The sequence below is a fragment of the Sodiomyces alkalinus genome, assembly GCF_003711515.1.
Source record: "Sodiomyces alkalinus F11 unplaced genomic scaffold SODALscaffold_1, whole genome shotgun sequence".
Lineage (NCBI taxonomy): Eukaryota > Fungi > Ascomycota > Sordariomycetes > Glomerellales > Plectosphaerellaceae > Sodiomyces > Sodiomyces alkalinus.
Genome location: NW_021167079.1, coordinates 844468 through 866164, shown reverse-complemented (window position 1 = coordinate 866164; position 21697 = coordinate 844468). Strand labels below are relative to the sequence as shown.

Sequence of the window (21697 nt, the reverse complement as noted above, 5' to 3'; positions counted from 1 at the left end):
AGAAAAGGGGGAAGAAAAGAAACCTGGGAAGGAGACGGATCCAATCGACGCACATAGGTTATCTGGCAGCATCTCGTCCGGGAAAAGAGCCTCCCATACCTTCCGGACCTTGTCGTGAATAGGGACATTGTTCTTCCCGCGCCAGTCGAGCTTGCGGTACCGCTCGTGCTGCGCCGGCGTCATGATTTCGGGTCGGAACCCGCAAGGCGGGGCGGGAGGGGGGTGTTTCCTGCGGCACTCGGCGTGTTTCTGTTGGAACTTGGCGACGCTGTCGTCCCGGCCCTGGTGGCGCGCACCGCACTCGCAGTTGTAGCGGGGGTCGTGCGTTCTTTTGACATGGTCCCTGGCGAAGAGGGGGAGTTAGTTTCAGGCTTTTCAGCACCTCTCAGTCTCGAGTTCTGCCTCTGGCACAGACTGCCAGCTGTCCATGTCGGAGTACTTCGAAGTGGGTTGGAAGCAAAAGGGGTGGGTGAGAAAAGGGGTAAGTGAAAACGGGCGGCAAGCCTGTTGTGGTTCGTACCGCCAGCTGGACAAGTCCTCATATGCACTCGCGGAACAGGCCCATGGAGGGTCTTGTGCATATAAATACGGTGATCTCTCGGCGAAGGGACATTTGAGGTGAAGGCTTGCGGGTTTCTGCTTAGGGGCTCGGGCCGGATGAGCCTTGGAGCCATGTCGTCGTTTTCGAGGCACGGCGTGTTTAGATCTCCCAGTACGCTGTCTTCCCTCCCCTGAATCCCTTATTATAAAATCAAGATGAGCTGCTTCCATGTTTCTTTTCTGGGTTGTTTAAGAACAAGGCAGAAGGACGGTCTATAATTCGAATGATGTGATTCCCTTGATTTCTTGCATTATTGGTTCTTTTTATCCTTCCTCTGAGGACTTGGTGAGGTTGAAGTAGCTGTTCTCGGCGGGATTCCCGGGATAAGAGGCAACTGGCGAGCATGAAAGACGGCAGACGGGGCCGGGAATTGGGCTTTTGGGATTCGGCAAATTCTCTCTCGGACCTGCAGCAGGCAGCTGGTTAGCAAGGCGTTTTCTTTGGAGTTTTCTTTTTTCTTTTTTCCTTTTGGAAAAGTCATCGAGCGAAAGGAGGTGGGTAATGGTATTAACTTGTTGAACGACAATAGTCGTTACAAGCCGCTTCAGATGTCCATCAATCACGTGGTTATCCTTTTGCCCTGTCGACTCGCACTTGGACTTGGAGATGAAGGCGATGTTTGACCTGAGACTCGAGTGATGAGGGGCGACGGAGCTCGAGAAATCGCCGGGAATGTAAGGGGTCTTCCCCTCCGAGTCAAGCAAAGGTAAATCATGGAAGCTACTTACAACAGGGATGAGGGATGATAGAAAACCGTCTCAAGCAGACATGCATCGAAGCTCAGAGATGTGAAGACAAATCACAGGGAAATGTGATCTCCAGGGCTTGGTCTCTTGACTACGCGTTTTTATAGACAGTCCCAAAACCGCGTCGCGGTTTTGGCCTGACGCTTGACCATCTAGTACTGTCTGCCTCAATGTAGATACCCAATGGATGGCGCCCACATCATCCATCCCAGCCGGCTGTGCTGCGTTGTAGCTCCCGTGACCTGGGAGATGGGGGCGGAAAAAAACTCTTGAGGAGCGGCACTCCGTAGTCGACATGCGGCTACATGTCCGCTATAGCAGGCCAAGCGAAGGACTCCCCAAAGATTCTACCCGTGCACCCCCTTTTTTTTTCTCTCTCTTTCCATCGCATGGTAGTATTGGGTAGAACAGCTCTGGAAGATGATATCAAAAGAATCCTGCTTTGCGTATCGACGTCGAAGGGAACACTCGAAGAAGGTGCGGTGATGATATCCTGCTATCTGCTGTGGTGAAGAAGAATTCTCGTTTTGTTTTTGCATCCATGTTTCTCACTGGAGGGGCGAATATATGCATTGATAGTCAAACAAGAATTGAACTTGTGTCGTATAATTCATGATCGGACGTCTAGTGTAGTCGAGGAGTCGTGAACGGTGACATGAAGCGGTGTGGATTCCAGTCGTTCCCAATGATACCATTGATAAGAGACCGACGACGCCCCCAGAATAGTGGTCATGCCGTCAACGCATGCAATGACGGGCATGCGGCCAGAACCAGTGAGAGAGTGTGTGGCCAAGACGGGCGACGGATCCCTTTTGACGCATTGAACCCCTATTGGGACTTGGAATACACGGAAAACATCAGTCGTTTCCGTCCACCGCAGATTCCTGGTAGCTGACGAACGGGTGGGACGAGAGACGAATCCGATGGACAGGTGGTATGTGACACATTCCCTCGGACCACTGGTTCCCCTGCTGTTCTTATCTGTACCTACAGTAGGGACTGTAACACCGTAACACCACTTCGAATATATCCAGTCATAACGCCGTCGCTCAATCATGAGAAATGCAAAAGAAATCATGCCACCAATAGGAGAAACCACCGCCACGCAGCCCACGCTCGTCAGTCGCCGCCATGCGTCAGGCTTCAGCAAACCCCCTGCAAAGGTCAGAGTCATTCCATGCAGCTTTACTTGCTTTCTTCCCCTGCCGCCGCCGCCCCGACCGCGCGCGAGATCTCAGCGAGCATGCGCTTCAGCTCCTCGACCTCGGCGCGAAGCTGGCGCACTTCCTGCACGGCCGGCTCGACCTCGATGTCCGACTTGGCCGCCTCGCACACCTTATCCCACCCTTCCGCTTCGAAATCGACCTGCGTCTCGGGCGCGCAGGCCACCCGCTCCCACTCGTGGTCGACGACATCGTCGTAGTCGTCGCCGGACCCGCCTCGGGCGCGGTTCCGATGGATGGCGCGGGCCACGTTCGACTCGTAGGCCGCCGCGGCCACCATGACGGGCGCGTAGCAGCACGACATGACGGCGTCGTTCAGCTGCTCAAAGCGACCCGCCGGCATCCACCAACCGAACAGGGCGATGAGGACAATTTCGACCAGGTTGAAGGGCGGGATGTAAACGTTTTCGTCTGGTGCGCGCACGAACTGCAGCGTCTTGTGGGCGAACAGAGCCAAGAACTCGGCGTCGGCGTTCTGGTAGATGTCTTCGTACGCCGAGTTGTATAGCGCGATGAGGACGTTGAGCAAGATGACCTGGTACAAGTCGCGTGAGCCTTTTTTTTTTTTTTTTTTTGCGTCAAAGTCAAGGAAGGACAAGCGTTGTACGTACCATGACAATAAAGGTAAAGAAGTAGTAGAGAAGGGTTCCGAACGGGGGCGAAAACCTGCCAAAGGTATCGAATTCGGGGCTCTGCATGACGGCGTTGGCCATGGCCTTGATGATGACGCCGTACTCGTCCACAGCCATGTCGTCCACGATGTCCAAGCCGATGAAGGCCTGTAGAAACCCGACAATGACTACGGCCAATAGGGCGAAGAAGATCAGGGACTCCTTCATCATCACCTTGAGCACGACCAGCATGGCGCCGAAGAAGCGGAAGGTGTCGAGATACAGCAGGAGGCGACACCAAAACAGCGGCGCGCTGAAAGCGAGAAAATTGTAGCTCAAGGTTCGGTAAAACTCTCGATGGTGCGCGGGGTCCTCGTGGCCATGGTCCAGCGGTTGCCCCAAGCCGACCATGCGCAGCACGAAGGAAGCGGTGATGAGGGTGTAGAGGACACCGTTGACGGCGTTCCAGAAGCCCAGGATGCGGTAACCGGCCTTGTAGACTTTCGTGACCTCATTGCAGATGAAACCAAGAGTGAAGAGGTAGAGCAGCACCTCGGCCACGTCGAGCCGGCCGGAAGGGTTCGGGGTGTTGACGGCAACGGTGAAGAGGACGAGGAAGGCGATGGTGACGAGGAGCTGGGTGGCGTTCTGGTACCGGGGGACACGGATTCGGTCGGGGTCGAGGTGGGTGAAGAAGCTGATCTTGTCCCGGTTGGCGTAGTCGACGAAGGTGGTGGGGTTGTCCTCGTCCTGCACCAACCACCCGCGCCAAAGGTGGTCGACGCACTTTTGGTAGCCAGAGGAGGTGATGACGTCGACGGCGTGGAGGTCGACGGCCCGTTCAATGGCGTTGGCGGGATAGGTGGGTTCGCCGTCAACGAGGATGGAGTAGCGCTGAAGCAAGATGTTGTGTAGGAGGAAGGACGTGTCGTCTTCGGTCTCGATTCTGTTTCCCTATTCGTTAGCCAGGAAGAGAAGAGGGGGCGGGGAGGGAAGAAAGAAAAGAAGAAAAAAAAAAACTCGTACAGTTTCTTTGCAATGACCTCGCAGGCGACCTCCCTTCCGCGGTGCAGATCGGCATCCCACAACTCGACGACAGATTGTTGCCTGAACCAGGCCTTGCAAATGAGGAGACAGAAGACGACACAGGCGCGATACTCTGACCCTCCAGCCTCTTTAGCCGCCTGCACGACCTCGGGGGTGATGATACTGCTGTGCGCCCTGGTGATCTCGGATTCATCCAGGTCGCAGGGGACGGCCGACTCGACGAGGTGGCGCAACTTCAGAGCGACCTTGGTTACCTGGGCGGCGGGGATGGTAGACACGACGTGACGGTCGGTGTGGGAATGGGTTGGGAGGACTAAACAGCCAACAACACCATGTTTGCGTCCCGTCAGAAGACGCCATCATGCAAACAAGGGAATGACATGGAACTGACGGTGCTGGCGGTCTCCATGCAACCAAGCTGGTTGTTCACGGCGGGGACGATCCCAGCCCACGACCCGGGACACCCAGTTAGACCTGGGCATGTTTTTGTTGCCGGTCAAAAAAATTGCCAATTGGTTTGGCCGGATGACAGTCTGTCGAACGAAGAACCAGAATAAATAGGGATTAGAGAAAGGGGAGGAGAAATTTGGTTTAGGGGGGAGGGGGGACAAAAGGGGAGGCGGGGGAAGACGAGTAGGAAAAGAAACGACATTATCACCTGGAGGAGGTCTCGCCTGGAGAGAGAGCTGAAAGCTGGAGCTGGGGAGCTACTGTACCTGCCTTACCTGCGTTACAGTGTCCCGGGTACGGAATACAGCACTCGGGAGCATCGCCATGGTCCAATCATAGGATGGAATTGTTCCTTTTGGGGGCTGGACAAATCATGACGTATGATCTGATCATCGCTTGGCATTCAGTGACTATGGAGAGCAGGAGCAGGAGAGAAGTACCTGCCTTCTGTCCATAAAAAGTGATTAGGAAGTAACCGTAATGTAGGCAACCACGGAATTTATTTGGGTGAATAACGTCGACGATGTCCGAGTCCTGTGGGTAATTTGAGAGGATCTCGGGGAATATCCACGCTGTGAGCTCACCTGATCAATCACGTGATATAATCCCCCCAGTCATGATGGTGACGGAAGACCAAGGTGACCCTGATGGCTGAATCAGGTTAGCGCCCGATCTAAATGTTAACCCATATCATATTGTACCCGTGTCCTCCTGCTAGCAAAAGCCCAAACATGCGTACGTCCCTGAAGGTTCGCACAGTGTACTCCATTTTCGGCACTCTCGTCGTATTTTGGTATTTTGGGGAGGAGAAGCGATGGTGGGTCCTCCCCGGCCGAAGAGCACCAGTCAATTTTCCCAACCTAACCCTTTTGATTTTTTTCCCCTTCTCAAAAAAGCTTCCCTTTATTTTTTTTTTCTCTTTTTGACGACTTCCAACCACCACGTCACTTGTCGCCGTCACGCCCACAACATCTTCCCAGTCGTAAACTATTCGTACTTTACGATCAATCAAGACACCCTCCCGAACGCCACTGAACGAAAGACACGTCTACGCAATTAAGCCAGCAGGCCAAACAGCGATTTATCTATCCATTTCCCCCCCCGTCAAGCCGATCCCGTTTCTTCGTCTCTTCGGCCACCGCAATTGCCTTCGAGCCTCGCATCTTCTCGCGAACCAAAACCTGAACATAGTTCACTCGCTCTAGATATTCCCTGTCTTGCCGACGCTCATCCCGCCGCCTCCCAGGAATCATCTAGTTTGCCTGACGCTGTCCCATCACCAACCACATTGCTCAATCGTTCAAAGACGTCTATCGTCCTTATTCCAAAACACCACCCCCAATATGCCTAATCTTCCGTCGAGCTTTGCCTCGGCCGCTGCCGGCCAAAATGCCAACCGTGACGTGAGAGGGAATCGTGGAGATTCACGCGGAGGAGGTGGAGATTGGTATGTGCCTTATTTCCCCTTCCCTCTTCTCCCGTTTTCTTCTTTCTGTCATGTCACCTTTGTCCTCGATCATATCACCCCCCATCGCCGCTGCCTTTTGTCCCCTTGAGCCTAGACCTTCGTGCACTGGTCACCTGTCTTGTCCAGCGCACGTCTCCTTCCCGTGTTCTCTTGTTCTTTTTTACCTTTGCACACGCCCTTCCTCGACCGAAGACGCCATCTTGCCGTATTCTTCCCCGACACGGTCTGCCTGGACATCGTCCTCGACACCTGTCAACTGGGTCTCTCTCTCTCCCCCCCTCTCTCTTTCTCTCTCTCTTTCTCCCTCTCTCTCTCTCCCTCTCTCTTGCCCATTTCTCCTCGACATCCCCCCCTTTATCCTCAGATAAGATGGCCTTGTGTGAATAGTCCAACTAACCTTCAAACCCCAACATCTGTAGGACTCGACGAGAAGGACGAGCCAACGGTACTCTGACTTTCCGCCGAACCTCCACTACTCCTGGTCAATCATCTCAGTCTGCCCACCCGTCTGAACAAACCTTGCAAGCGAACGCATCGAATGCCGAGTCCACTTCTGCCGCGGTCGGTTCTAGCGTAGCGAGTGAGGACTTCGCACCTCAGTCCACCACCTACCCAAAGCAAACCATTCTAGACATCTTCCGCGACATGCCCGCTGAGACCGACTCTTCCGATATCCGCGAGCCCGGTTGGGTCCCTGGACAGGTGAACGGGAATTCGTCTCGGGGACGGGGTAAATCCGGGCATGTGCAGCCAAACCAAGACCCCAACAGCTGCTGGATTCCCGCTGCCACCAATTCCCCTGTTAGTTCCCGCAGTCTCACCGCCGAAGAGAAGGAGGTATGCGCCACCACGTGACCAGAAGAGAGAGAGAGAGCGAGTGAGAGATGCATGCATTCGGTGGCTAACCGTTGGTTTTCCTTCGTTTCCTTTTCTTTATAGACCCTCGCATCCGACGTGAATTCGCCCTTGAAACCACCGAATCAAAAGGACGGAAACGCCCAGGGTGGTGGTGGTGCCGTGAACGGCCGCAAGGCTTCGTTGTCTCACGGCGCAGGATCCGCCTTCGGCCTAACGTCACCCACCTCGGCCTCGAGGCCCGGTACGCGACGCCGAGAAACGATCGACTCGAATCCTTTCACGACCGGGGGCCTATCCTCTCCAGCCAGTACAGGCCGCTTCCCTCGCGACGACCCTGGTTTCTTACTTGGTCGCAGAGGCACCGAACAGAAGGAACAGGAGGGGGAAGAAGAGGGCGGCGCCCCGACACGGGAGACGCCTGCTCGGGAGACTCCTGTTCCTCAAAGCCGCCCTGGCTTTGGCAGCTTGTCCCGTATCAATACGACCGGCACCATGGGAGGCTCTAATATCAGCTCCCTGTGGGGCCAGACCGCCTCCGCCCAACCTCAGCCTTCCTCGGCAGTGGGCAGCTTTGGTCAGTTCTCCCTAGCCACGCCCACCAGCTTGAGCAGCGCGACGCGGGGTGGCAGCAGGTTCGCGAACCTCATTCCCAAGGAGGGCTCTGAGGGTATGGCCGGTAAGTCCGGCGAATCCGCGGCCGCCACCACGAACCCGGACCTCAGCCTCCCTTGGCGGCCGCGTCCCAGAACCGACACGGATCCTTTCGGCGACGACGGACCCTCCGGCAGCGCTGCCCTCGGTGGCGCCAAGGACACCAGCCCGCCCCCAATGCCGAATTACATTGCGAACATTGGCGTCTTCGAGACCCCTGTCAAGGGCTCGGCTGGCGACTTTGGCATGTCGGGCCTCACTGTCGGCGATCTCGGTGGCCATGGAGGCCACCAGGGAGATCATCACGACCAGGGCCCTGTGAGTCCATCCGAGACGAACCCTTACCGAAGCCCGCCTGCAGCCGCCGACCGGGGAGACGAGGAACATGACGACCCCGGCGAAAAGCGTCAGGGGAGCGCCGCCGGCTCTGAGCAAGCTTCTACTTTCGGCACATTGTCGCGCGGATTTCCTTCCCACAACCCCCATGCCCATGCCGCCTTTGATGGGAGCGACCGCAGCCAGACGTCGAGCGCCGGACCGAAGGGATACCCGTCGCTTTCGGGCTTGAGCGGCTGGCCGGCGCCCGGGCCTTCGGGAACGACGCCGGATCGAGAACGTCAGAGCTTCGCGTCCGCTTTCGGAAACTCGTTTTTCAGCCCCATGGGAGGTGATGTGCAGCAGTCTCCCGGTTTGTCGATGGGTGGTGGCGGAGTCGGCGGGGTCGGTGGCATCTTCGGTCCGCCCAGCGCCGGACCTATCGGCGGGACCGGATCCATGGGACGCAGTAAGCTCGGGTCGCTTTTCCCGGCCGCCATGCAGGCCCAGATGCACGCCCACGACCAGCAACAGCAACAACACGATCACCTGAGCGATTCGCTACCCGATGTACGGCAGGCCCAGGGCCATAATCCCGTGGCTCCGATCGGCAGGAACACCTTCACGCCGCAGCACCGCGATACGGGGAGTCCGATGCGCGCGGGACGCGGCGCGTTTGACGACTTGTTCTCGCCTCCGGGCGACCACCGGGCGTTGAACATGTTCGGCAGTGCGGCCCCAGACACGTCGCATCACGGTGCCACACCTGGCGCGCAAACGCCGTCCTACCCGGGCCCCTCATCTAGTGCCGATCTCCCCACGTCCCAAGTCCGTCAGATGGTCATGCCTGATCGGATGAGATGGGTGTACCTTGATCCGCAAGGTCAGGTGCAGGGTCCCTTTACGGGGCTCGAGATGAACGACTGGTACAAGGCGAATTTCTTCACGGCCGATCTCCGGGTCAAGAAGGTGGAGGATCCCGAGTTTGAGCCGCTGGGCCAGCTAATCCGTCGGATCGGCAACTCGCGCGAACCGTTCCTCGTCCCCCAGATTGGCGTTGCTCACGGGCCCCCGCCGAACCAGCCCGGGCCCTTCTCGGCGGGGACACCGGGCGGCGTGATACCGCCCCTTAGCGGCGTGTTCCCTAGCTACGGCAGGACGCTCACGGCGGAGGAACAGAACAACCTGGAGCGGCGCAAGCAAGAGGAACAGTTCGCCATGGCGCAGCAGCGCGAGCTGATGATGCGGCAGCAGGCGATCGGGAGGATGCAGCCGGGGGCGGGGCTCCAGACGTCGCTGCACCACCATTCCAGCACGCACAGCCTCCAGAACCAAGCTAGTTTTGGGAGCATCTCGTCGCCCATCGGCGGTTCTCATCAGCAAGTCCCCGTAAGCGCCGGAGGCATGGCGCCCGGGGCTCCCTTCTTCGACGGCGTGGTGGCACCACCGAGTGGCTCGCGGGGCCCTTTGGGGCCGAGCCTTGATGCGTTTCGCGAAGACGACTTGGCGACACTGAACGCTACGGAGCGGCAAATGCTGGCTAACGTCCAGGGCGGGGCCAGCGGTAGCTTCTTCCCCCCTCAACCGATCGGACCGGCGGGAAACGAGGGCCAGCTGCGTTCCAACCTCCCTGGGACGGAGCAACTGGCCGATGATGAGGAGGGATTTCGCGAGCGTTTGCAAGAATTTGAGAAGTTTCGGGCCGAGCACGAGCGTGAAGTAGAGCAGGAGGCACAAGTCGACGACGACAACAACAACAACATTGGTGCCTCTCAACTGAGCGGCAGGGAAAAAAAAGACGATACTACCAGCACGACGGCTGGGGCGCACACACAGTCCCAGAAGGAAGAGGCGCAGGCGCAGGGGCACCAGCACCAGCACCAGTCGGAACAAGACAACAACAACACCACTAGGATGCTGCTGGAGAAGGCGCGGGAGACGCAGTTGCTCTCGTTGACTCAACAGGTCCAACAGACGCAAGCTGCGGCGGCGGCGGCGGCGGCGGGTCTCCCGATGCCTTTCCCGCCCCCTCCTTCTCAGTCGGGAACACCGCTTCCGGCACCGACGGCGCAGAGGATCCGGTCCAATCTTCCGGAGCAGTACAGCCGGTCGCAGTCGGGCACGCCAGACGCGTCCTCGGGCAGCGAACCTCCCCCCCTGGCGCCGTGGGCTAAGGATTCGGGTTCCGGGTCGCGCAAGGGGCCTAGTCTCAAGGAGATTCAGGAAATCGAGGCGCGCAACGCTGCCAAGGCGGAAGAGGCGGCGACGGCGGCTCGTCGGGCGCAGCTGGAACAAGAAGCGGCGTTGCTCCGGGAACGCGAGAAGGTGGCGGCTTCGACGCCGGGCCTGCCGACAACCAGCACGTGGGGCAGCGCGTCGCCGGTCCCGGTCGGGAGCCCCTGGGCCAAGCCGAGCGCGGTGAAGGTGGCACCGGGTGCGGCCAGCACCACCAAGCATAAGACGCTGGCGGATATCCAGCGTGAGGAGGAAGCGCGCAAGGAGAAGGCCAGAGCAGCTGCGGCACAGAGCGGAGCGGTTCCCATCAATACGGTGGGGGCAAAACGGTACGCCGACCTGGCGCCCCGATCTGGCGGTGGCGCCGGCAGCGGCAGCGGCAGCAACAACAGCAACCCGCCCGGATTCCCGCAGGTTCCAAGTGGGGTTCCGGCGGCGGTCGGCAGCGGCTGGGCGACGGTCGGGGCGGGCGGCAAGGTGAAGGCGCCACCGACGGGACCTGCGGCTCAGACGCCCAGCCGAACGGTCAGCATCAATAACGGCAAGGCGGCTACGCCGGTCAAGGCGATAAGCAAGCCGGCCATGTCGACGCCAGGGACGGGGTCCAAGACGGATGCGGCGATGGACGAGTTTAGCAAGTGGCTGCACCGCGAGCTGTCGCGGGGTATTACGGGAGTTGACAGTACGCAGTCTACCCTCGCCTCCCCCCTTCTCTCCTTCTCTCTCGTGTAATGTGCTAACCGAGATCAACAGTCGAGACGTTTGCGGCCACTTTGGTGATCCTTCCGCTGGACCCGACGCTGATCGCCGACGCGGTGTACGCCAACAGCAAGACGATGAACGGGCAGCACTTTGCGGAGGAGTTTGTGCGGCGCAAGAGGCGGGCGGAGCAGGGCATTGTGGAGAAGCAGCCGGGCGGTGGCGAGAGCAACGGCGGGACGGGCGGGTGGAATGAGGTGGCCAAGAAGGGATCTCACCGGGAGTCGGCGACGTCGGAGGCGGCGATTCAGGGGGCGGGATTCAAGGTGGTGCCGGGTCGCAAGAAGGGCGGCAAGAAGAACTAGGGCTCGTGTGGTCCTGCACGCAGCGTTATCAGCGTCATGGATGATGTAGCTTACGTATCCTCTTACCATAAGGTAGCGTATCAATGAGCAGTGGCATGTATCAGTTCATCTGATCTCCTCTCTTGTTTCGAGTGTGTGTCATGTGTGTTTTTTTGTGAGATGGTGATGGGACAGAATGTTATCGGTGAGGACGGTGGTCGGTGAGGACGGAGGTCGGTGATGTCGGTGAGTGGAGGGGTAGCTGGATTAGTCATTCGGTGACAAATACGAAAATTTACCCCGCCCCCACCATGATTTTGGGAAATCGCCGACTTTTGCTTCTGAGCTTCTTCTTTTTTTGTTTTCCTTTCGCATTATATTCTGGCTTGTCATGCCAGCACAATAACCACAACAATTCCCAACGTCCCGAGTCCTGCGTCCCGAGTCTGACCTTCGAAAGCCTCACGCAGACTTCAAACTTGACCCGAGTCTTTGCCTGTTCGCGGCATTGGATCGTTGGCCGTTGCTGTCACTCCAGGGCAGGGCTTTCGATTCTTTTCAACTATATCAACCGTTCGAGGTACAACACAAGCAAATGGCGAGCTCATCAGACTCCCTACTCGCCAGGGTAGAGGCTGGTGCATACATAGAAACACTCCTTGAGCCATCAGCAAGAACCCTCGTCCAGTCTTTCACCACGACACTCCTCGGCTCCAATACCGTCCCACAAGGCCCTCGAACCGAAGACGAGAAGGAGAAGGAGAAGGAAGAGAAAGAAACTGGGGGAAGCGAGCCCCCAGCAGCCGAAGATGAACTCGCCATAGGCCTCGCAGCCTTCAACGCCTTCCTCCAAATCAACGTCACGGGTCCCGCCCTCGAACCCGCCGCGAAATCCAACCTCACATCGTCCCTCTTTGCCTCGACCGCCGCGGAATCGAAGCGCCTCCGCGCGTCGTGCATCGCCTCGCTCGAAGTCGACGGCGTCTCCCCTTACCCTTACATCCCGCACATCGAGCTCTTCGCCTTTGCGCGCCACGTCGTCCGCCGCTCGACCGCTCCCGTGTCCCGACCCATCGGCGGCGGCCGCGTCTCCCTGGCCTGGCTGCGCCTCCGCGTCCTCGTGTGGCATTTCCGCCTGCTGGCGCAGCCTTCGCTTTCGGGGACGCACTTTTCCAAGGCGGCGCAGTGGATCGACGTGCCCTCGCTCGCCGAGGAGATTGTCGACGCGCTGGGGGTGGTCAGGGCGCAGCTTTTCGGAGAGGGGGAGGGGGAGGGGGAGGATGTTTGGGATTTGACGGGCGATGCGGCGGGGGTGTGGTCCCGCGAGGAGAAGGTGCGGTTTTTGCTGGAGGCGGCGAATGTGCATGTCATGCTGGGGCGGGATGATCGGGCCCGGGAGGCGGTTGCGGAGGCGGCTAGGCTGAATGGCTTCGCTTACGCACTGTCGGGTGCGCTGGGGAAGCGGACGAGGTGGCAGGAGAAGAGTACCAGCCAGTTGGTGGTGTTGGCCAAGAGTGGAGTTGGTGACGAGGGGACGGACGAAAACGACGAGGAAGAAGAAGAGGCAGAGGCTAGACCGGAAGCGCTGCTTCTGAACGACGACACCTTGCTCGAGAACATCGAGTTTAGTAACAAGGGGACCAACGGGACGAACGGCCATGGCTCGGGAGGAGAGTCGACGTTGCCTCCCGTTCTGGCCGACTTGAGTCCCGACAACCAGCCGCAGCTCTCGCCGCTGGATCAGATCATCCTCTTGACCGAAGCGACCATCAAGGACTCGTTCTCACCGGTCGATACGCTGACATCCGAGGAGGTTCTGCCGTATGCCGTCCGCGTCATCACCGACAAGTCGACCAACTGGCAGGTCTATACCCAGGCATTGCTGGTGAGATCGCGAATCGAGGTGCATCGCAGCCGCACCATCGAAAGGGGTGTGCTCCAGATGCAGGCCGTTGTGGACCAGGTCATTGTCGACACCGACACCGAGCAGGCTTCCCAGTCGTCTTCCTCGTCGTCTTCCTCTGATCCCGCCACGACCAGCGGTTCTGACGAAACGAAGGAGGCAGACGTGCCAGCTATTGCCATCACCGCGCCGGACCAGCGCGAACAGCCCAAGCCGGCCGTTGATTCTTCTTCTTCTACCGACACCGACAAACCAACGTCCTTCTTCCCGGCGCCACAACCCACCGAATCTGCTCCCGCTCACGTCCGTCTCGACTACATCCACGCCCTCGCCTCCCCACCCCGCTGGCACCTCGAGTCCGAGCTCGCGTACTCCTGGGTAGGCGTCGGCTCGCTCGTCTCCGCCCTCGAGATCTTCAAGCGCCTTCGTCTATGGGCCGAAGTGGCCGTTTGTCTTGCCAGTGCCGCCAACACTGCCGAGGCCGACGGCTCGGGTCGCGGCAGCGGCGGAGAAGAAAAAGCCAAGGGAATTATACGATGGCGCCTCTTCCACCGAACCGGCACGCAGCCAGGCGAAAACACCACCCATGCGGACCCGGACGCCGAAGTCCTTCCCGACGACCCTACCCGTCTCGACCCCTCCCTCTTCTCCGGCCCGGAACGCAACCCCCTTCCGCCCAACGCGCCGCGTCTGTTCTGCATCCTGGGTGACCTCGAATCCGACCCTTCGCACTACGAACGTGCCTGGTCCGTTTCCAACCAGAGATACGCCCGTGCCCAAAAATCCCTAGGCGAGCACTACCTCTCCCAGAAGACACCGGGAGGCCTCGAGAAGGCCCGCGAGGCCTATGCCGCCGCCACAAGATGCAACCGACTGAGTCCGGAGCTCTGGTCTCGTTTTGGCGACATCTCGCTCCGTTTGGGTCTTTTCGACGACGCCGCCGACGCCTACAGCCGCGCCATCGCCTCGGCCGGCGACCCTATCGCCGGCGAGGACGCCAGGACCTGGAGCAACCTCGGCAGCGCCCTCTGGAGCCTGCACCTCGAATCCGTCAAGCTGGCCGCGGCGCAGGGGACACCGAACCTGAAACCGAAACCGAAACCGAAGCGCGACCCGGCCAAACTCCTCGCCCAGTCCCTCTCGGCCTACAAGCGCGGCGCCACCCTCGCCTCCAGCAACTGGCGCATCTGGGACAACGTCCTCACCCTGGCCTCCCGCGCCCGCCCGCCCGCCTACGCCGACATGGTCCACGCCCTGCGCAGCATCCTGCGCATCCGCGCCTCCGAGACCGCCATCGACATTGACCTCCTCCGCGCCCTGGTCCAAGACACCGTCCTCGCGCGCGGCGCCGAGAACGGGGCGGCAGCGGCGGCGGCGGCAAACGCGACAGCAACAACAACAACAACAACACCGTACGAACCCCCGCGCGGCAGCATCGAGCGCGCCGTCCTCTCCCTCCTCGAAGACGTCGTCGCCCCGCTCATCACCGCGCGGTCGGACCTGTGGGCCCTGGTCTCCCGCGCGCGCGTCTGGAGGGGGGACTACAAGGGCGGCATCGACGCCGCGGAGAAGGCGTGGCGCGCTGCGATGGGGACTGCGTCTGCGTCTTCGGGCTTGTTGGCCGGGTCGTCCTCCTCTTCGACCCCCGCTGGCGGCGCGGAGGCGGAGGGCGGGGCGAGGAAGAGTTGGCTTGAGGATGCCGAGGCGTGGGATGAGGTCGTGAGCCGGACGGCGGAATTGGTGGGCGTGCTGGAGAATTTTGGGGAGGGGGTCGATGGCGTTGGGAGTCGGTGGAAGAGCAAGGGCCGGAGTGCGGTGCGCAGTGTGATGAGCAAGGCGAGGGATCCGTGGGAGGGCAGCGAGGGGTGGAAGGTGTTGGAAGGGTTGATGGAGGGGTTGGAGAAGTGAGTTGTCGTGGGCCATGGGGTGTGGCAGGACAGGGGACGAGGTCAATACGGTTATAGATAAAAACAAGTCCGCGATATAGAGTTGCAAGACTTGACTCGGATATAGACGAAGAAAAAGAAACTGATAATCAAATCGGGAGCCTATTCTATCTGCATCTCATGTCTATCTACTCGTCTATGAAAGAACGCGGCCTTCCCCCCTTATTTTTTCGCAGATTTCTCCGTAGACAGCGGCGTCAACACGCGGACTTTCTTCCGCCTATGCGAAACCTCCTCCTCAGTACCCTCTGCCATCGACACAACACGGCGTCGTTTCGCTCGACGTACCACCGCAGGGGGTCGAATGGACTCCTCCTCGACCGCCGAGACCAGCGCCATGTGAGCAACAGCGACGGGTTCCTCCTCACAGACCAAACTCCCCACGACGACCTTGCTCTTGCCCTTCTTCTTCTCCGCAGCAGCCGCTTGTTCCGCCGCCTTCTTAGCGAGGGCGTTCATCCTGCGGAAATGGGGGAAGCGGCGCGCCTTTGCCAGATCGGCCTCCAGTCCCCTCTGATGGTCCTCTATCCTCTTCAGCGCCATTTCCATCTCCTGGCTGTGAGGGCCCCACGGTTCCGGCGGCGTTGGGTCTACCGGTAACGTCCCGTCGGAACCCCGGTATCGAGCGTAGAAGGCGTCCAAGTCCTCGCGCGGGCTGCGTCTCGGCTCCGGGGCGAAGTGGTGAGGTCGGTTGGCGGGCGGGCACGGCTCGGAGATGTCCCAGTCGTGAATGCCTCGCGCTAGTTCCTCCATCGTTTCGTCGACGAATAGCGCCCTTTCGTAACTCTCGCCTTCTTCTACGAAGCCCTTTTGGAACGGGTCCTCGGCGTTGTTTTCAGGATGCGTGGGCGGCGGGTTGAGCGGATGTGGCTCTTGGGGATGCGGGAACGCCTGGCTGTAGACGATAGGCCCTGATGGTTCAAGGGCTAGTATGTCTGCGTCTATTAGTTTGTCAGCTCGCGTCGCGTTGGACGGTTGAAAGAAGGATAAAAAATAAAACGGCAACATACCTGTTAAATTGCGAATGGGGTTCCAATCCACTTGGTTCGCCTTTGCTTTCTGCTTGCTCTTCCCTTCGGCCAGCCGTGCGACGATATAGACGTCAAACGTCTCCCGAACCCAGGCCGCCGTCTCCTCGTCTTCAATGATATTCCCCATCCAGGGGCTCAACCGGGTTCGTTCAAACTCCGAACCAAACCGCATCACATCTGCCACTCACTGTCAGTGCTTCGCCCGAATGACTGAAGTTCTGAACGCTCCCATTAACGACAATACGGGATAATATCCGAGAGACTCACTTGTGACATCGTAGACCAGACACTTGCTGCCATCCACGCTGTCGACTCCCACAAAAGCTTGCCTGTAAGTCTTCTCGAAAACGTCCATGTCAAAGTAGAACTCGGCTAGTTGCTCCGCCGTTATATATGGCATCGCACGATCCGCAAACTGCCACCTTTTGCCCACAATGGCTTCTCGTCTCTGCACGAGCATCGTGGCAAGCTCGTGCTCCGCGTTCTCCTTGGCATGCGTTCGTTTCGATTCCGGGTTGAGAGCCTTGCCCTCGAAAGGCAGTAGCCTCTGTCCTAGGCCAGATGTCGCCTCCTCCTTCAACAGGGCTGTATACGTCACAAACCCCCATCCGGTCAGCATGAGGGCTCTGGTCCCCAAGAGACAGAGAAGGAGAAGAACGGGGTCTCACAGTGGATGTTATAGATGTTGTCGTGCAGCCTGACGCATCCAGGGGGGATCAGCTGATCGGGGTGGTATTCCTCCACTATGCGCCCAATCCGCAGATAGTCCATGCGCTTCAAGAGACCGTCGGGGTCCTGGTGCATTTTTTCAAAAGCCTTCGTGGCATCCCGGCCCCCGAAATCTTGTAGATGATCGATCCCTCCGGGGTGAAAGCTGCTATAGTCTGTTCCCTCAGTGTCAATAGCCGGCCGCGGAAAAAAAAAGGGGGGCCAAGGGAGGGGAGGGGTGGCTTGATAAAGGCCTTGCTTTACCTTTGATGTCGTATACGTTGTTCCGTATGATGATATAAAATCCAGTGTGCGCCTTTCTGTGCCTGTGCCACTTGACGTCTTTCCTGGTGAACACTTGATCGCTCTGCACTGGAGTCACCCTCTGCTGTATAACCGCCACCTTGTACTGTTCAAGCATGTCGACAACCGCATCAATATTGACACCAGCCCTCAAAAGATCCTGTTGGGGGTTGCCGCCCGCGATTTTCCGCATGATTCTGCCCAGCTCTCTTTCAGAGTGTGTAGACTCGCCAAATTTGATGTCTATACGCCAGCCATGTTAGTGCTCAGCATGACGGACAATCAAAAACGACAAACAAGTCATGGTTCGGGGGCGGCAGGGGGGCCCCTACCTGTGATATTGTATACATATCCGAGGATCGTGACAAACGTCGACTCGGTCGTCCTAGTCCACAACGCCGGGTCTTCCTCCCGCACCACCCGGATCAGTCGGCCGACGGGTTGCGGGCGAGACGCGGCGTCCAGGGCCAGAAACATCGTTGCGTCGGACGCTCTCAGAAACCGGCCCTCCTGGGTCCACGTAGTGAGAGCCCAGGGCTCCGTGGCGTCAAGTCCGAGACAACGGGCGACCTCCGGCCAAGTGTACACCGCGGTCCAGCTGACCCTGTCGACGAGGACCATGGGGCGCCCGACCGACTCCCCGTAGTCGTACACCTCGGCAACCGAAAACTGGCGCATAGTAAACAGATTCAGCGGTGCCTCCTCCTGCGGGCTGCTCGCCGTTCCCGCGAAAGCCCAGGCGGGCAACTCCCCGACGTTGTCCGGCTCGAGAACGACCTGGCCGAACGTGTCATCGTCGGCCGCTTCCCGCAGCTCGTATGCCTCGTCGAACCCGAATACCCTGGTCGTTCCTAGCTCGCCATACGGCGGGAGCCGGAAGGGGAAGTCCAGCCACGAATCGGTCGCCAAATTGTCCGCGGCATCGTGGGCCGCGTGGCGTTCGATTTGCTGCAGAAGCTGCTCGCAGGTGTTGGAGAAGGCCGTCTTCAGGCCGCGAGGCACCACAGTCATGTGAAGCTCGTAGTTTCGCCAGTAGACCTTCGCAATCTGGACCAGGCGAGTCCGGTATTCTTTGAGCCCCATGGGTAGGTATGGCTCGAGGCCGTATGCGGGATAGTGCAGCTCCATTTGCTGCCCGGCACGCCCGCGCATGGTCATGCACTCCACCACGGCTGTTTGACGAGCCCCCAGTTCCTCCAGGGAAAAGAAATGCGGACCCGTCCTCATGGACCAGGGCACACCGACTGGGTAGTGCGGCGTCACGTAGGCTCGGAGCGGTTCCGGGTGCGTAGGGATGGCGGCGGCGATGAGCATCGCGAGCGCCCGGTAGAACCAGTCCGTCCTCCTGTAGTCCTCCACGTCTCTGCCTTCGGGCCGGTTCACCAATAGCCGGCTACTCGGCCAGTGATACGGCTCCATCCAGTCGGTACATATGGTGACCATGTACCGCTCGTCCATCGGCGTGCGCCCCGTCATGAGCGTGGTGAGGATAAAGTCGAGCTGGGTCCGCTTGCGTCCGTCGCTGTAGGGCGTCAGCTGCCACCTCGCCAAGGAGTCCTTGTACCACGGCTCGCGCCATTCCTGCCACTTCAGTCGCGCCTGGTGCAGCAGCCTCGCCAACCGCTTGAGGGGCGGCGCCAAAGGCGACGCGCCCACCCCGGGATCCTGGTCCCAGCCAGCAACGGAGTAGCCCTCGTCGTATTCGGAGTGGAGCATCCGGGGAATGCGCAGAGCGTCCAGGCCGTACTTGTCCACTACGTTGTGCCAAAACGGCATGGACATGAGCCAAAAGTGATAAATGGACGGTACTGGTGCGCGTTCCGATTGGGGCAGCTGATGGCGATGTATTCCGTACGACTTGTAGAAGCAAGAACGGGTTGGCCAGTTCAAGGCTCCCAGCAGGAACAAAACCCGGCTGCGATAACGCGGTCCAACCCAGGAAGAGGAATGCGGTCGTCCGGCCTCGTTGAAGCGGTGGCCGAAGATGGATTTCTCAAAGGACTCGCCCAATTCATAAACATTCTCATTGTAATCATACTACCCAAGGTCGGAGAGAGTGGACATTGTTAGTCGGTTTCCTTTGCGACGAGTTCGGAGCGGCAGGGGAAGCTCAGAGTCCCAGACTCGGTCTCACAGTTTCATAGTACCAACGGGGCGTGGGATAGGGCCGAACTGGGAGCCTCATATGGCGTCTCAGCTGCTCCAAGAAAACCGCATGCTGTAAAGAGAAAGGGGGTATATCAGCTTCGAGTTTTGCTGTACGGCAATAGAGAATAGGGGAGTCGGAAGAAGACGAACCATGAGCTCGTGCGCGAGCTATGTAGATATGAAATATGCAATGTCAGCAGACGGGGTCCTGCAAGTGGGTAGTATAACGGGCAGATGTTGTTACCGTGATGCCCAATACCACTTGCGTTGTGCGCCGAGTATGAGCAGGAAGACTATTATCGAGAAGTGGCTGGATCAGTTCGACGTTGACTATGATTTGACTCCGTGACGGTTCTGTCAAGACGGGACCGTTGAAGTTCTCCGGGTACGGGGACGGGAAAGTGTAGGCATCCACGACATCTGTTGGATCTTGGGTGTTATGTTGGTCGAAGAATCCAAAGCGCGCAGTCCCGAGCAATCCGTTGAGCATATTCAGGGTGTCTGCGGGCGACAGGAGACACCGGGGATCCACGTCCAGCATTTTCCAAATGTTTCCCTTACGGCCTGCTGGGTTTTGAAGCGGCAGCTCAACATCCCCTAGGGCGGCGACGTGGTTGGGGTTGATGAGTGTTGCCATCCTTGAAGCAGCTGCTGGTTAGCCTGGAGAAGAAGAACAAGGTAGCAAGACAAGACACCCAAAGGAGCGAGCGGGTGAACGTTACCATTTGTGGTAGCAAGCCGCCTTGAGGAGGCGATTCGCCAAGTCGATGGACGGCCGCATGGCATGCCAGATTTTAGGGTCGTCCACCGACCATCGCATGCCCACCTCTGGGTTCGTAAAATCAAGATTCCAGCGCTCTTTGTGGAAGAAGCTCATCCATTCCGACTCGTTGATGAGCGTACAGGACCTCTTCGGCTCCAGGTCGAGGTCTCGTCCCAAGGTGTGCTCGTCGGTAGGCTCCATGTAAGGGTTCATGGAGGTCAGGACGGCGGCTTCCCAGGTTCGGAGGGCGTATGTGCGGCTTTGGAGCTGCTCCGACAGGAACAGGGAGTCCATATCTTGGGGTTCGGGGCAGGGGAACTTCTCGCCCGGGCCGGGGGCATTGGTCGGTTGGAGCGTGTCGACGTCGAGGGACGGATACTGAGGATCCATCCAGCACAGGCCTTGTCCCACGGAGGGCACCTGTGTCGGGATGTTGTACCGGCGAGACCATTGCGATTGGGGCAATGGGGGAGGAGATCCCTGACTGGCATCCGAAGAGTCTTCCATTTCTCTCAAGTCACCGTGACGAGCGAGGAAATCCGTGGGCCGTGATGACAGTCTTCGTCGAGTTCGTGATCTAAGATATAAGATGCAGTGGCAGTGCCGTAATGAGCGAGGCAAATGGTAAAGGTGGTCGGGCGTCGTAAGTTGAATGAACAGTAACGTAGCCTATCCGTCGGTCCCTCGATGAAGACTTGGGAAAAGTAATGCAACACGGAACAGATCGCCTTCGATAATGATGGGCAAGAATCAAGAAGAGAAGATGATAGTGCGAAAGAGAGCAGAGGAGACGAATCGGAGAAAGTCCAAGTCAATCTTTGCTCCTTGTCTGGAGCTTCTGGCCTCGACAGCTCGGTTCCAATTCAGGAACAAAGGCGTTGGGTGGCATGGGTAGATGATAGATCCAACTTGGGGAACAATGAACCAGGGAGAACAAAGACTCCGTCAATGTGGTCCTTGGAATGTTGGCAGTGTCATCCGGAAGCGGCTTTTTCTTTTAGTCTTGGAAGACTGGAATCCGAATAAACAAAGAAGCTGAATCCCTGGGAATGTGCTCGCCAGGACGCCCTCATCGGGCTCGCATCGGCCCATGGGCCATAGCCCCTGAACAAGGGGCCAAGGGCCAAGGCTTCCCTAGTCGGGACACATAGTTTTGAGACCACTTGGTCAAATAACGGCACGGTGAAGGTGCAGACAGACAATCTCAGTTGATTACACCGGTTTGATGCCCTCATTCTGAGATTAGACGATGGAGGTGACGTCTAGACGGCTCGGTCGCTTGGTCGCTTGGTCGCTTGGAGTCTCTAGACTCTCAGTCCGGATGGGCCACAGATGGTGGTTGAGATCCCATTGCAGCGCGAAGCCGCGAACTGATGAGCCAAGACAAAAGGTGGGAAGAGTTATCGAGGGAGAAATTGACGACAGGTGCCATGGATGAACGTGGAAAAAGTGAAGAGGAGGCAGGGGGAGGGGAGAGAAGACAAAGGAGGGATGAGAAATCATGAGATCAGGGGCATCTAATGTCACAAAGAAGCACCGGAAGAATTATCGGTCCGCGTAACTTGTACCTAATCAATTAACTTTGCGATTACTAACCACGTAAGTGGATTATCAAATCCGAATGATTCCCCTGGAAGCCCCTGAGCC

The 21697-nt window shown here is 58.5% G+C and overlaps 5 protein-coding genes across 5 annotated transcripts in view; 2 read left to right on the top strand and 3 right to left on the bottom strand.

Moving 5' to 3' along the window:
* SODALDRAFT_3395 (hypothetical protein) overlaps positions 1-904 on the bottom strand; it is a 1658-nt gene extending 754 nt beyond the window's left edge. Inside the window, exons 1-2 of the mRNA XM_028612862.1 lie at positions 521-904; positions 54-343 (exon numbers count right to left, since the gene is read on the bottom strand). Of these exons, the coding sequence (XP_028469730.1) occupies positions 54-343; positions 521-771 (541 nt within the window). The 5' untranslated portion in view covers positions 772-904. The remainder of the gene's footprint in view (positions 1-53; positions 344-520) is intronic.
* Positions 905-2532: 1628 nt separating this feature from the next.
* Positions 2533-4710, bottom strand: SODALDRAFT_318721 (hypothetical protein; the record flags this gene model as incomplete). Its single annotated transcript, XM_028609394.1, has 4 exons — positions 2533-3105; positions 3182-4127; positions 4208-4541; positions 4620-4710. 4 exons carry the CDS (start codon positions 4708-4710, stop codon positions 2533-2535), a joined length of 1944 nt encoding a protein of 647 aa, XP_028469729.1.
* Positions 4711-5607: 897 nt separating this feature from the next.
* On the top strand, positions 5608-11360 carry SODALDRAFT_286865 (hypothetical protein). Its single transcript, XM_028608558.1, has 4 exons — positions 5608-6125; positions 6566-6983; positions 7086-10887; positions 10959-11360. The coding sequence occupies exons 1-4, from the start codon at positions 6022-6024 to the stop codon at positions 11267-11269; spliced, it is 4635 nt and encodes a 1544-aa protein (XP_028469728.1). The 5' UTR covers positions 5608-6021; the 3' UTR covers positions 11270-11360.
* A 268-nt stretch (positions 11361-11628) lies between these two features.
* SODALDRAFT_326104 (hypothetical protein) lies at positions 11629-15096 on the top strand. Its single transcript, XM_028610090.1, has one exon. The coding sequence runs from the start codon at positions 11844-11846 to the stop codon at positions 15057-15059; it is 3216 nt and encodes a 1071-aa protein (XP_028469727.1). The 5' UTR covers positions 11629-11843; the 3' UTR covers positions 15060-15096.
* A 1761-nt stretch (positions 15097-16857) lies between these two features.
* SODALDRAFT_3326 (hypothetical protein) lies at positions 16858-20790 on the bottom strand. The gene is made up of 7 exons (XM_028611757.1): positions 20010-20790; positions 19532-19925; positions 19438-19455; positions 19274-19357; positions 17472-19176; positions 17101-17382; positions 16858-17005 (listed from the first exon to the last, which is right to left on the bottom strand). The coding sequence occupies exons 1-7, from the start codon at positions 20555-20557 to the stop codon at positions 16905-16907; spliced, it is 3132 nt and encodes a 1043-aa protein (XP_028469726.1). The 5' UTR covers positions 20558-20790; the 3' UTR covers positions 16858-16904.
* Positions 20791-21697: the final 907 nt, after the last annotated feature.

Coding starts and splice junctions, on each gene's coding strand:
- SODALDRAFT_286865 (XM_028608558.1), top strand. CDS start 6,022: ATGCCTAATCTTCCGTCGAGCTTTGCCTCGGCCGCTGCCGGCCAAAAT. Junction 6,126..6,565: donor CGCGGAGGAGGTGGAGATTG/GTATGTGCCTTA, acceptor CAACATCTGTAG/GACTCGACGAGAAGGACGAG. Junction 6,984..7,085: donor TCACCGCCGAAGAGAAGGAG/GTATGCGCCACC, acceptor TTTTCTTTATAG/ACCCTCGCATCCGACGTGAA.
- SODALDRAFT_326104 (XM_028610090.1), top strand. CDS start 11,844: ATGGCGAGCTCATCAGACTCCCTACTCGCCAGGGTAGAGGCTGGTGCA.
- SODALDRAFT_3326 (XM_028611757.1), bottom strand. CDS start 20,557: ATGGAAGACTCTTCGGATGCCAGTCAGGGATCTCCTCCCCCATTGCCC. Junction 17,383..17,471: donor ATATGTATACAATATCACAG/GTAGGGGCCCCC, acceptor GCTGGCGTATAG/ACATCAAATTTGGCGAGTCT. Junction 17,006..17,100: donor CAACGTATACGACATCAAAG/GTAAAGCAAGGC, acceptor AACAGACTATAG/CAGCTTTCACCCCGGAGGGA.